Source organism: Malus domestica, chromosome 05, assembly GCF_042453785.1.
Source record: "Malus domestica chromosome 05, GDT2T_hap1".
Classification (NCBI taxonomy): Eukaryota; Viridiplantae; Streptophyta; class Magnoliopsida; order Rosales; family Rosaceae; genus Malus; species Malus domestica.
Genome location: NC_091665.1, coordinates 22,452,169 through 22,466,943, shown reverse-complemented (window position 1 = coordinate 22,466,943; position 14,775 = coordinate 22,452,169). Strand labels below are relative to the sequence as shown.

Here is a 14,775-nt window from a genome sequence, read left to right as displayed (position 1 = left end):
GATCACTTCGAATTCTTGCGTAATGTTATGCTAATCAAGTAAGATTCTGACCTGAATTCCCATAATAACTGTTATACGTATTGAGAGTATGAATTTCATATTATCTATTAGTTTAAGGTGAGTTTATACTATCAATTATTTTCTACATGTAAGAAAGGTAGAGATGAAAAATATCATGTAGAAGGAAAATTTCAATTTTCCGTAGGTATCATTTAAGAAAAATCGAAATAGCAAATACAGAAGTGATATTTTTAATTTTCTATATATAATTTTCTAACTGATTAGTTATTAAGTCTCCTGATGAGAAATGAAGAGATAAGATATAACCCAAGGCAGTTATTTTGACTTACAAATTTCATGTAACAACACGTCATGCTAGAGAGACCAAATGTAAACCGCATATGACATAACGAATGATGGTTTGACTCATTCTTTAAATAATTAAAAAAAGGGAAAATTAAGTTCACATCCTTCTTTTTGTTACTCCATTGATTAAAATCCTATTCATTTTCAATTTTTGATCAAGGTCCTTGGTATTAATAACATCATTAATTATTTGAATAATAAAATATTTTTATTTTTAAATATATTCCTTTAGTGTTAAAAATGTTACAATTAGTATATTTATATTTATGGCTAAATTTTTTATCATATATTTTTATTTTTAGTTTGTACCAATTTTTAATTTGCAAATATTTTTTTAATTTGTACCAATTTTCTTTTCATTTTTAATTTGTACCCATATATTAGTTTCTTTTTGTGCCCATATTTTTTAAAGTTTTATTTGTGTTTGTACCCATGTGTATACCATCACGTGACATTGTATATTTAATCAATGATAGAAAAATTACATATGGTATATTTATGTTTTATGCCTAAACTTTGTACCATATATTTATATTTTTAGTTTGTACCCACTTTTAATTTGCAACATTTTTTTTTTAATTCGTAGTATTTTCTTTTTAGTTTTATTTTGTACCCATTTATTAATTTCTTTTAGCACCTATATTTTTAAAAATTCATTTGTACTCATAATTTTTAATCTTTTATTTGTACCGTAATTTATTTATGATGTACCCATTCTTCTTTATTAATGTACCACTTTGTTATATGTGAAATGTACCAATTTTTTTGTAAAATGTACCAATTTTTTTAACACTATGGATACATTCTTTTGCCATTTATTATTTCTTATTTTTACATAGTTTTTATCCATTTATTCAATTAAAATGTTTGAATTTTTTTTATTATAACCGTTTCTAATAGTATTATAATGAAGGATTTTAAATTTATAGGATTATAAATCTCATAAAATATCAAACAATTAATTGCAAAACTATAAGAATATAAATATTAATAGTAATATAATGAGGTGTACAAAGTCAAGGGACCTTGATCAAACTTTGAATACTATTAAGGTTTTAATCAAAGAATGTTAAGGATTAGGGACCGCAATCAAATTATCCCTTAAAAAAAAGTCAATCTACAAAAATATGGTCTACAATTTGGTCTCTCTAACATTTTTGTGTAACAACACATTAACCAAATCGGAAGTTGGTTAGTTATTCGTTTTCTTTTGTCCTCTATATTTATCTTATTAATTCCAACTGTATTAAATCCCTCTCCTTTTCAAGGCAGCTCGTAGCTAGGGAAGAAAACAATAGCATGCCTTTATCTTTCTATAAATAAGGCAAATCTCATGTCCCATTTGTATTAACATCCATCAACCTTCTCAAGTCTACCTACAATATTTGAGACATTTCATAAATATGGAAAACAAAATGGGGTACAACATTAAGCTTGTGTTGTGCATCTGCTCCTTGGCATTAATCTTAGCTCGTGTCTCCTCAGCCGCTTCCAGAAGAGATATCAGAGGCTTCATCAATGAACACAACAAAGCTCGGGCGGAGGTCGGTGTTGGTCCGATAAAATGGAATGCGACCATAGCAAGGTATGCACAAAACTATGCCAATGTAAGATCTTGGGACTGTGCAATGGAGCACTCAATGGGGCCTTATGGTGAGAACATAGCCTCAGGCGAAGGCATGACGGGTGCAGCTGCTGTCAAGTATTGGGTTACCGAAAAGGAGTTCTATGACTACAACCAAAACAAATGTATTAACGACGAATGTGGTCACTATCTTGCTGTGATTTGGAGCAAATCAACCTATGTTGGTTGTGCCACATCATTGTGCACGAATGGACAAACCTTTGTGATTTGTGATTATGATCCTTCTGTAACAGATGGGGAGCGCCCTTACTAAATAAATAAAACTTACACTGAATCTTGTGCCTTTAGCAGTTGTTCACTCGTCATAGGTCATGTAATGAGTGCGTTAAAGACAAGAGTATTATATAGCACCATTTACGAATGAGCTTTTCTCGTATGTACTAGACATGACCATGTTTTGGTCTCGGATCTAGTATTTTGTTCTTTTAAATAAAAAATTAGAAATAAAAGGGAATGTGAGGTACATGTATATTGTAATCGTGTGTGCAAATACGCCTTCACTTTACGACATTCCATTGCAATGGATTTTATAATTTGTTAAAGACTCTTCTTCTCCTTCAAAATTCTTCGAATCTCGTACTGGAGCTGTGGCCAGACACTTTCTTTCCTAATTTTTAAATTTTTTTTTAAAAAAAAACGTCATTGACAAATAAATTTGTTTTTTATTTTCTTCACACATATCAGCATGACTAATTTTCAAAGGAATTGTGTTTGGACTGGAACTTAACTCTCTAGCTTGGTATTGTATTTCACATACCATGGTGAGTCAATATCTCAGCAAATTTTCTGAAAAAAAAAAAATGGCAGCAAATGCATCTGCAAGATCTTATCTGAATGACCTTATTTGAAACATTTGTAGGATAATATAAGTAATTATAATTATAATACACATGTGAAATCATTTAATTATATAAACCAAGATGTTCATCCTTATATGAGGAATTATACTAATATGAGGCTATGAATGATTATTCACCTTAACTTTCGATATGATATTCCAGAGAGTGGATATCATATAATCCCGTATATGAAGAATTATGGCTAATACGCTATTTAGTTTGCAGTTACTTATAACATGTATATTTAAGAGCAATAACGAGTAAATGTGTGGACAAAAATTATATACGCATAGTCAAGGCTAAACATAATAAAATGACTTGTCAGTCATTTATATGCATGCTTCGCAAGAGGTTAAATGCAATTGTCGAGGGGGATGTGCTTAAGCCCATAAGGAAGTCACCTAGGGAAGAAAGTCAATTTCTTTAATTGGAGATACCAGGAAGGAAGTTCAATATGGTATAAACATTCCATACTACATGACTCATTATAGCATTCATATTGTTTATACCATATTTAGGGCCTCGTATTTAGATCTCGTATAAATACTTTGGGGACTTAAATGTAATTATGTGATAAAGGAAGTGGCAAATATGTAATAAGTGAGAAGTCCTTATTCTATAAAAGGACTCCTCACCCTCACAATTAGGGGGAGCCATTTCAAAGGCCAATTCCTAGGCCCTCTCACCCGCTCTCAAAGCTCTCACTCTGAGAGCTCTCTCTCCCTCAAATAAATACATAATCAGTGTGGATGTAGCCCAAACCTTGGGGTGAACCACGATACATCTTGTGTTATTTCCTTTCTTGCAGATTCACGGTCGGATTTACGTTGTTCCAAGACCTCTGGTTTTGTGCATCAACACATATTAAAGTGAAGATATCCATGAGATATTGAGACCAAAGGTCTTGAGTGACCTATCTACAAAACAACTCAAAAGATAAAGAAATATCTTCTTCTACTCATCCTTAGTGCTATTTTATGAGGCGTTAGGAAGGGTATTAACACTGAATGAGTTTCGAGGCTAGCAATCTCCCACAAGGTATAGGTCACATGTACTATTGGAGAACTCACTTAAGTAAGAGTAATCATGAGGCCGTGACTATGAGGATTGGGCTGTTCTCAAAGAACTCTCATAAGAATCAAGATTAAGAGCAAGCCACAAATAACGTTATCCTGCGCCAAGTTTTTTTAACAGTGCCATGTGTGTGACATTTAGTATTCTGGTCAAAAAGGGTCTAGTTCAAGACATAGTTCAGTGTGATTCCTTCAGATGAAAGCTGTTAACACTAAATTTAGGTTCGAGTCCAGAAGAAAGTTACACCCATTCCATGGTATACAAGTTGTCCAAATTTCTTCCATTCATATGTATATGTTTACGTCTTCTAAATTGTTATAGAGTTTTGAATCTTGTGGAGAATTGTTGGTTATTTAATTTATTTTACTTAAGACTCAAAACTTTATTTACTATTTTCTAAAATAATAAATATGAAGAGCCATGTCTATTGGGATAAGTCACAACTTTTACAAAAGAGAGTACAGAGTTTTATAAATAAGGAATTCCTCCAACATAAAATAGACGTTCATTACTTTCCTTCTCACCTAAATCTATAGTCCCTATGATCCTACGGAACTCCTCAAACATAAAAAAGATTTCATTACTTTCCTTCTCTCCGACATCTACATTCCCTATATCCATCTACTTAGCTTCATCATCAATAGGCAATTGATTACTACGTGGCACCCTATCTACTGTACTAGTGCATATAGATCAAACACTGTGAGATTCAAGGGTTGTATTTTAATGTATATGGTCTTTATAACTTGCACGTAGAGAGGCGTCACAGTGACAACACACCTCTCTTGATATCGCAGGCCAGATTATTCCTTACTCTTTTTCTATTTACTGCTTTGTTTATTGGTATATGTATTTGATGTTTATGGGTTTATCTAATTGAATGTCTTTACATGTGTAGTATGATTATAATTAATTGTATTAACATACAGTTTGTGCCATTGGGGTTGCTCAATTTTAGTAGAGAAATATTAAGGAGACTCCCAAAAGTGAGGCTCCCCATGAATTCTCTGTCAACTTACAATTTAACATCAACTGATGTGCCAACATTAATAAAACATTGTATCAAAAACATGTAGTAGTAGAGAGTCTGTAGAGTCTCACTTTTAAGAGAGTCTCTTTAGCATTTCTTTTTTTATTATAGTGAAAATTTTAATTACTAATCTTCTTGATGTGCACGACTGTAAGTAAATGTTAAACTTTTTTATGCATGTGGTGGATTGTCCTAGTAGTTAGAGACTTTTTCTTTAACTCATTGTGTCCTAGGTTCAGACTTTCACTCTCTCACTTAGTGTAGATTAGTATTTTGTACTAAAAAAAGTTAATCCTCTCATAGAGGGCCAGATGTACTTTGGGACCAAGGTGGTCCCAGGACCAATGGAGAGTCAGGAACATAATCATGTGAAGGTCTTTTGAGGATCCTCCAAATGGTTGGTACGGGTCATTTTTGTGCCTACTAAGTGTTTGATGTAAGCCTATTAGGCATATCTTGACACGTTGCGTCGACAACACTAGACAAATTATCTCAACATCACTCATCAGATTGCTTCAGCATATGTCAAGATTTGTTGACATGTGCACAACATGGCTTGACTGATGAGAAAAAGTTCACCAATTGTTCATCAAAATGATCAAGTGATTAAACTTAATTTTTTTTCCCTTCGCACTTTGTTTTTACTTAAAAAAACTTGAACCTTTAATTCTGTGACCACAAAATTTGAAGCCTAAATTCGCCATATATATATATATATCACTGAATTGACATGTAATCATGTAAATTTAGCCGTTGTATGTAAAGAACTCTAAAAGTAGGGTTTTGTTTCATCAGTTCGACGAAAGGTTCCTTCTTTTTTTTTGTGTTTTTTTGGGTAATAGGGAATTTTCATAACTAACAATTACAAAGAAGTCACTACATAGTATTATGGTCTAGTGGTATTTCTGTTCACTTGTAAGTGAGAAGTCTTAGGTTCGATTCTCGCAAGCAAATTACAACCACACTACTGCTAGCCCATTGTGAGACTAAGTCCCCTCCATTCCCCTTAGTGTAGAAAATATCATTTGTTCAAAAAAAAAAAAAACAACAACAACAACAATTACAAAGAAAGTCAAGGAGTCGTGTGAGAACGTCCAACTTTGTTGGTCATGCAAATAAATCTCCATATTCACCGCTACTATAAATGCTCCACAGTACCATATATAACATCTAATTTTCCCATTCACCGCTATTAGACAATGGTGATTGATACCCATGCAGCCAGATTTTATGTTTCCTCTTTCCATGAGATTCTCTATTAAGCCTAATCCCTTAATTTGAGGAAGATTGACATCTAGATGACTTTTTGATAGTTGTGTGCTAGCTACTTGCTGCACTCCCTTAATTTAAAGAGTGACAGCTTTAAGGGTTTACCGGGTTAGTAAGATTTGCCAAGGTAGGGTTGCTTGTAACCTTCTACCTTATTGTATATCCCCTCTTGTACATTCAATCTATCTATGAAAAATACATTCAAACAAACTTAAAACTTCCACATGGTATCAGAGCAATGTCATCCTTGACCTATCTCTGCCCATTTTTTTTTCCGCTGTTGTTCATCTTCAAGCTCCAGTTATGGCTGAAGAAAGTTTAGTAAACCTTGGGGGAGAAAACTCACAAAGTTCTCCCTCTTTTGTTCCCGATGCTAAGATAAATGCGAACCAGCGTTTATGCTCAGTTTTGTTGAATGAATTCACCTATGTTTCATGGTCTAGAGTAGTGTCTCTTGCTCTCGGTGGAAGAGGAAAGCTAGGGTTCATCAATGGAGTGGTTGAAGCACCCGAGCTCTCTACCCAAACATACGAAGAATGGTTGTGCAAGGACCAACAAGTCATGTCAATGCTTCTCAACTCAATGGAGAAACATATCGCTGAAATCTTTAGCTATTTTGAGTCCTCACACGATTTGTGGAAATCTGCAAAGGACATGTACGTGAATCAAAATAACTATGCACAAGTGTTTCAGCTAAAGAGGGACATTGCCAATCTTCAACAAGATGAAAAAAAAATCTTTATGCAACACCTGGGAAGTCTCAAGACTATGTGGAATGAGTTAGATGTTTATCTACCTCACACCATTGATGATGTAGTTCTTCTAAAAAGAGCTGAAGAAGACAAGATATATCAGCTGCTTGAGAGTTTGAACTCATACTACAAGGATCTCAGGAGTCACGTCCTGATGAATGTCGAACTTCCTTCCTTCAAAATGGTGTGTGCCAGTGTTCAACGTGATGAAACTCGAAGAAGGGTGATGAACTTGGAGAAGAATTCCAAGATTTCTGAGTCAAAAGTCTATGCTGCCAAACATAAATCCTCAGACAGTAAGACCTACAAGGGTAAAAATCCACACTTGAAGTGCAGTTACTGTGACGTTGTAGGTCACATGGAGGAAAGGTGCTGGATTTTGCACCTCGAACTGAAACCTAAGTTCAATAAGGATCACAAAATGATTCCTTCAAGGCAGTTCCACACTGGCTTATACAAACCTCAGCATGCAGCAAATCACAGCTATACCTCATTTCCTGATAGCATTCAAGACTTCACTTCAAATCCTGTCTCACTTATAAATGACTTTGCAATATACATGCAAACCAAGGGACATAGAGAAGCTGGAGAAAGCTTATGGGATAGAACTGAAAATCCCACTGCACTACTGGGACAGTTTGCAGGTTTCCTTGTTGAAAATAAGAATATACCAAGAAGCAAAACTCCAAGTATTTTTAGTGCATTCTCCACTGCTCTTCACACTACTATTGAACATGATTGTTGGATTATCGACTCAGAAGCCACTAACCATATGACAAACAAAGCCTCAAACTTACACAATTTTCAAACCTTGTCAAAACCCTCTCATGTGTCAGTTGCTAATGGGAAAAATGCCATGGTTTTGGGCGTGGGAAAATTAAAGTTTCTTTCAAACAACCTTGAGCCTATTGCATTGTTTGTTCCTACCTTTCCTTTTCAACTTCTGTCAATAGGAGAGATCATTCGAACCCTAAATTGTCTTGTCACTTTCTCACCAAGCAGTGTTGTGTTTCAAAATTCTCTCACTAAGAAGACGATTGGTGAAGGGTTCTTCCTGAGTGGTATTTACTATCTATGCAAGGAACCTCATCTAGTCAAAGCTTTACAAGTTGATTCAATTCCTTCTAAGGACCAACAAATCTGGCATCAAAGATTAGCCCATCCATCAGAGACTATTTTGCTTAAACTCTTCCCCAAAATGTATCAATTATCTGTAATGTGTGATACATGTCAGTTCTCCAAGTTTACTGTGCTCCCTTTTAGTTCCTTAATGTCTAGGGCTAGCAAACCTTTTGAAATTGTACACTCCAATGTTTGGGGTCCAACTATTGAATCTTTTGATGGATATAAATATTTTGTTATCTTTGTGGATGATTTTTCTAGAACATGGCTATATCTGTTAAAATAAAAAAAGGATGTCTTCACTATGTTCAAAGACTTTCATCAACTTGTCATAACTCAATTTCAGTCAATCATTCAAAACCTAAGAATTGACAATGGCACCGAATTCTTATCCAACAATATGAGTCAATATTTGAGTTCTCATGGTATTGTTCACCAAACAAGTTATGTGGGAACCCCAAAATGGGATCTCTGAAAGAAAGAACAAGGATTTACTTGAAAAGACCCATGCATTGATGTTGTCTATGAACATACCAAAGAAATTTTGGTCACAAGCCATTCGCACTACAACCTATTTAATCAAAAGATTGCCTAGTAGTGTTTTAGAGTTTAAGTCTCCTTATGAAACTCTTAAAGGAAGACATATAACTCTTAAGGGAAGACATATAACTTTATCACATTTGAGAGTCTTTGGCTGCACGTGCTTTGTTCATGTTCAAGCATTGCACCGTGACAAATTGGATCCTAGGGCTGCAAAGTATGTTTTCATGGGATACTCATCCACCCAAAAAGGTTACAAATGTTTTCATCCTATTACTAGCAAGATGTTTGTGTCTAGGGATGTAAGATTTGAGGAAATAGTTCCCTACTTCTCCAAGGAGGTTGATCACTCCCGATGGGAGATAATGTGTGATTTATTCCCTTTGCCTGCGTGCATGGATCACTCAGTGCATTTTGATCCAGAAGCCATTAGCAATCATGAATAAGTAGAAATTGTCAGTGAAACTACTCATGTGTCTTCTCAACCAAGAAACCTGGAGGATGGTACTGAGCCTACTCAAGATGAAAGTCACGAAGAGGTTCCCCCTTTACCTCCTACAAGGCGGAATCCTCTGCATGCTCGATAACCTCCAGCAAGGCTCGGAGACTACGTCACCTTTGCTTTCAAACACCTCATCGCTGAAGTGCTGAGTTATAGTCGTGTTCACCCCAATCATGCCACATTCCTGACTGAAATCTTTCATCACATTGAACCACGAACCTTTCAAGAGGCTTGACTAATTCCTGAGTGGAGAAATGCAATGAAGGATGAACTTCATGCCTTGGAGAATAATCAAACATAGAACATTGTGAAGTTACCACCAGGGAAGAAGGTTATTGGGAGTAGATGGATCTATAAGACAAAGTTGAAGGCTGATGGATCCATTGAACATCACAAGGCCAGATTGGTTGCACATGGTTTCACTCAAACGTTTAGGGTAGACTATAAGGACACATTTGCTCCAGTAGCCAAAATAAACTTTGTTGGGGTTTCAATGGCTGTGAATTGTAGATGGCCATTGTATCAAATGGATGTAAAAAATGTGCTCCTTCATGGGGATTTACAAGAGGAAGTATACATGCAACTTCCACCAAGTTCTTCTTAAGGTAAAAATGATATGGTTTGTCGATTGCACAAAGCAATCTATGGTTTGAAACAATCTCCACATGTATGGTATGCCAAGTTGAGTTCAATGTTGGAAATAACTAGTTTTGTTCGAAGTAATGCGAACTCATCCTTGTTCACTCGTAATGGATTAGATGGCATATTGGTGTTCCTCATCTATGTAGACGATCTCATCATCACAGGTGAAAATGAAGTTGAAATTGAAGCTCTCAAGAAATCTCTCAATCACACCTTTGCCATAAAGGACCTGGGGAAACTAAAATACTTCCTTGGCATTGAAATGGCAACATCTCAAAATGGTTTGTTCTTAAAGCAGCGCAAGTATGTTGTGGACCTTTTCACTGAGGCTGAATTACTCGATTGCAAGCCTGCTATCACTCCCCTTGGTAGTAACCTAAAGCTTGATATGGATGGAGAACCTCTCAACGATGTAAGTCACTACCAAAGGTTAGTTGGAAAGCTTATATAACTTACCATAACCAAACCTAATATCACTTATGATGTGAGCCTGGTTAGCCAATTCATGTATGGACCATCTGTGAAACATCTTCTCATTGTCAAAAGAATTGTATGCTACCTCAAAGGTTTTATTGGTAGAGGTATTCTTATGAAGAACAACCAATCCACTCAAATTAGTGGTTACATTGATGCAGATTGGGCCCAAATGCAATTGATAGGAAGTCTATCACTAGCTATTGTACGTTTGTTGGAGGAAACATCGTCACATGGAAAAGCAAAAAACAACAAGTTATTGCACGTTCTAGTGCGAATGCTGAATATCATGCAATGGCATCAACAACATGTGAGTTAATTTGGCTCAAAGGGTTACTTTTAGACTTAGGATTCTCTAGTTCTACTCCAATGTCACTCATGTGTGACAATCAAGCAGCCATGCATATCGCTTATAATCCCATGTTCCATGAAATGACCAAACATATTGAGGTGGGCTGTCACTACATTAGGGCACAAGTACTTCTTTCAATCATGATCAACTAGCAGATGTGTTCACAAAAGCACTTCCTTCAGTTCCTTTTTAGCATCTCTTTGACAAGCTTGGCTCGATCAATTTCCTCGATCCAGCTTGAGATGGAGTATTAGACGATGGTGACTGATACCCATACTGCCAGATTTTATGTTTCCTCTTTCCATGGGATTCTCTAGTAAGCCTAATCCCTTAATTTGAGGAAGATTGACATCTAGATGACTTATTGATAGTTTTGTGCTAGCGACTTACTGCACTCCCTTAATTTAAGAAGTGACAACTTTAGGGGTTTACTGGGTTAATAGGATTTGCCAAGGTAGGGTTGCTTGTAACCTTCTACCTTATTATATATCCCCTATTGCACATTCAATCAATCTATGAAAAATACATTCAAACAAACATAAAAACTTCCACAACCCTATCATAAATACTCATACACCATAACATCTCATCTTCCCATCCACAACCTAGTAATTCAGTACAGTGAAAAGAACAAACCATTAACATGGGGCTGTGCAAGATTTCCTTATCCTTCATTTATATTTTAGGCTCAACCCTAATCCAATTGACTCATGCCCAAGACACACCCGAAGACTTCCTTAATTCCTACAATTCTGTTCGCGCAATGGTAGGCGTCGGTCCCTTGACGTGGGAGGACAATATAGCACGCTTTGCAAAAAACCACGCCAACCAATGTACTGGCGACTGCAATATCATGCACTCCTATAGGCCATACAATGAAAACATTTCTATAAGCATAACTGACTTGCCGGGAGCGGAGGTTGTGGATAGGTGGGTGGAGGAGAAGGCTGACTATAATTATGAGTCGAACTCGTATGCTGATGGCAAGATGTATGAGCATTATCGGTAAGTGGTTTGGAATACGACAGTTCGTGTAGGGTGCGCAAAAGTGAAGTGCAGTAGCGAGGGTACCTTATTAGGTGCAACTATGATCCCCCATGCAACTATCATGATGAGAAGCCTTACTAACCATGGAAGAATCAACAACCACTCTGGCAGTTTTTGCTGATTGATATATCTATTGATTAGAAATTCTTCTATACGGTCCATATTTTTATGGAAATCTCTAAAAAATCAGAGAAAGATAAAGAAATCAACAGTCATTGTTATTGATGACACATTTGTTAAATATCGGAGAAACTCTCACATTTTGTCCAAATCAAAGTTTGACAATTTCTAAAGTTTCCTTTTAAATTTCCATTATTTCAATCTAAAGCAACTGTTTTCGATATTGATATTCAATATATCCATCGATATTTTCACAAATTTGCATATCAATGTTTTTATCGATATCGATAATTTAAACAACAATTATATCTAAGAAGATAAGCTATATGTTATTAAGAATAAAATGAACTAAGAAGCGATGACCGATCACTTGTATATAACTTCCACTGGCAAGGGTGATAATGTCCAACACCCAACTCCCACCTACACAAGGCATCTTAATCTTTGATCTTCCTGAGTTTTCTTAGGCATAATTCATGTTGCTTAACCACGATAATTTAAGGGTGATGCTGTCTGATGAGCTTCGGTGATGGCTCCTGGCTAGATTATGCCCCCGACGGAGGCAGGGGATCCTGATTGGTGGCCCAATGGCTATTTCTTTAGTGGGTTTTTGCCTTTATTGTCTGCAGGGCCTTTATTGTTTGCCGTCATTATAGACAAACACCAACCCGATTGTGGAGTGGATGACATCAAATGTTTGTCGGATTTTTTTTAGGATTTTTTAGACTTGGAGAAGCATTTTGAAGACTAGATTCATCTGGTTGGTAGACTAATTGCTGATCAAGAACCCCCCTCAGTATGTTGTGAAGGAGGTAATTCGGCTACTCTGGCATAAACTTGGAGTCATCCGAATGGCTAGAGCGAAGGAAAACATCTATATTACCACTATTAGGGAAGAACTGGTAGCGAGGCGGTTGCTAGAAGGGAACCCATGGCTTGTGAAGGGATACTTTTTCTCAGTTAAGTTCTGGCCTATATCACTCCTTGGATCACATTATGCCGGACAAGGTGATGTTCTGGGTCCAATCTCATGGCATACCACGCTAACTCTACACCAAGAAAAATGCCCGCTGGCTGGGAAAAAAATTGGAGCAATCCTCGAAGTCAATGATCCGGTGGAGAATGGGTTATAAGGTTTCTTATGGTGCAGGTTTCATTTTGATGCATGTAGACCCTTCCTTACCAGATTCATTATGCCTTACCCACATAATGGTTCTTTAACTGTCCAGCTTCGTTACTAGGGTCTCAAGGACTTTTGCTACAAGTGTGGTCAGCTTGGGCATTCTAAAAGATGTACCTAGAAGGTTCAACTCACTGAATTCGGCGAATGTAAATATAGTAAGGGATTAAGAGTGTCCCCTATTGGCTTTGTTTCTACTCTGCTGTTTCCCATCCTCCAAGCTAGACCTAAGCCAAGTAGCGGTGCTAATGAGTGGCATTGGCATAGAAAATGGCAAGTGGATGGTGTTTTCTATGGGATCCCGGATGAAGAATGGGAGGCGCTGACATGGCAGTTTCAGGTGAACGTTATGGCCAAATAGAGGGACATTGAGGTCTCCATGCGATCAAGCGGTAATGACAATCCAACTCATGGTGACATGGATATATTGGAGATGACATCAGGGAGTGCACGTTACCTAGTAACAGTCAATCTGAGGATGTTAGAAGGAGATCATCTTTGGAGGATTATGATCACATGTGGCACTTTAATAGTTTTGGGATCCACTTTACGAATGGCTTATTACGTTGACTATCAATGGTCTATCCCTCGATAAAGTTTGGTGTAACCCAAAGCGAATCCCACCATGGGCTTACCCTCACTCAGTAATTCTTTAGGCCTGAGCCTGGCTATGAGTTGGCTGGCCCACCTTATGATTAGCTGTTGGATCCTAGCAATTCACTACTAGTAGGGGACCCACCTATCGATCCATTAAGTGGAAAAGCCAAGACGAAGCACATGGATGAGAGTGCTACACCTAACCCCCTCCTAAATGTCCAAGAACCAAGGCACCTATTGGCTTATGGAAACCTCTCCATTTTGCTTAGGGCGGTGGCCCTAAAAGATAAGTGAACGTGTAGAATCTCTGTGTGATTTGTGGGTCGACTGATGAGTCGAAGGAAAATGTGTTGCGGGATTGTAATTTGGCAAAGGCTACGTGGTTTGGAGGCCTAGGTGTGCGATCTGTTGCTAGAGAGGGGCAACAGTTTCTGCAATGGTTGTTGAACACTGCTACCCATTATCCCCCATCGGGGTTTGAGCTTTGTTTGATGATCATTTGGATGTTACGGAAAAACATAAATGAAATGGTGTGGAATGGAGCAGGGTTGTCGCCACAAGAAGTGGTGGTATGGTCGAAGATATGATTGTAGGAGTATCAAAAATGGCACAAGACGTCCTCGAAGAAATCTAATCGTCCTATCCAACGGTGGAGTAAGCCAGTGTTAGTTAGGTCAAATGCAATTTGGATGGGGCCCGGGTGCAAAATGGGATGAGATGTGGCTATGGGGTGGTTCTGCGAGATTATGAAGGAGCTCTACTACAGCTGGTTTTAGTGGAATGATAGGCTCTGCGTTAGAGGCTAAGCTATTTGTTGCACATCAAGTTGTGTTTTTGGCCCAAGATTGTTGTCCAAGTGGTTCTAGTATCATATTTAATGGTGATTCTTGTTTGGTACTGGCTGCAATGAAGGGGAAGGATGACGATTGTTCATTGTTGGGTCCTTTCTTTAAAGATCTTCATTTTCTCCTTCAGTTGTTCCCTCAGTGCATGGTCACCCATGTGCCTAGGGAAGGCAACTTTGCTGCACATTGTCTTGCTCGTATGGGGGTGGGTAGTAACCAAGCATTCTTATGGCTTGAAGATCCTTCTGACTTGATTAGGGATGTTTTGATTGAAGAAAATTTATATCTTTGATGTATTGTTTTTTGAGGATAGGTTCTTTTGTAGTGCGGGACATTCTTTTCCTTAGACCGGGTTGAAAGCCCCAGCAAGGTTTTTATT

General features: G+C 37.2%; 1 protein-coding gene and 1 pseudogene across 1 annotated transcript; both read left to right on the top strand.

Annotated features, from left to right (window-relative positions):
• The first annotated feature begins 1,781 nt into the window (after positions 1-1,781).
• On the top strand, positions 1,782-2,264 carry LOC103436283 (basic form of pathogenesis-related protein 1-like). The gene has a single exon (XM_008374708.4). The coding sequence runs from the start codon at positions 1,782-1,784 to the stop codon at positions 2,262-2,264; it is 483 nt and encodes a 160-aa protein (XP_008372930.3).
• Positions 2,265-11,250: 8,986 nt separating this feature from the next.
• Positions 11,251-11,834, top strand: LOC103436296 (pathogenesis-related protein 1-like; annotated as a pseudogene).
• The last annotated feature ends 2,941 nt before the right edge of the window (positions 11,835-14,775 follow it).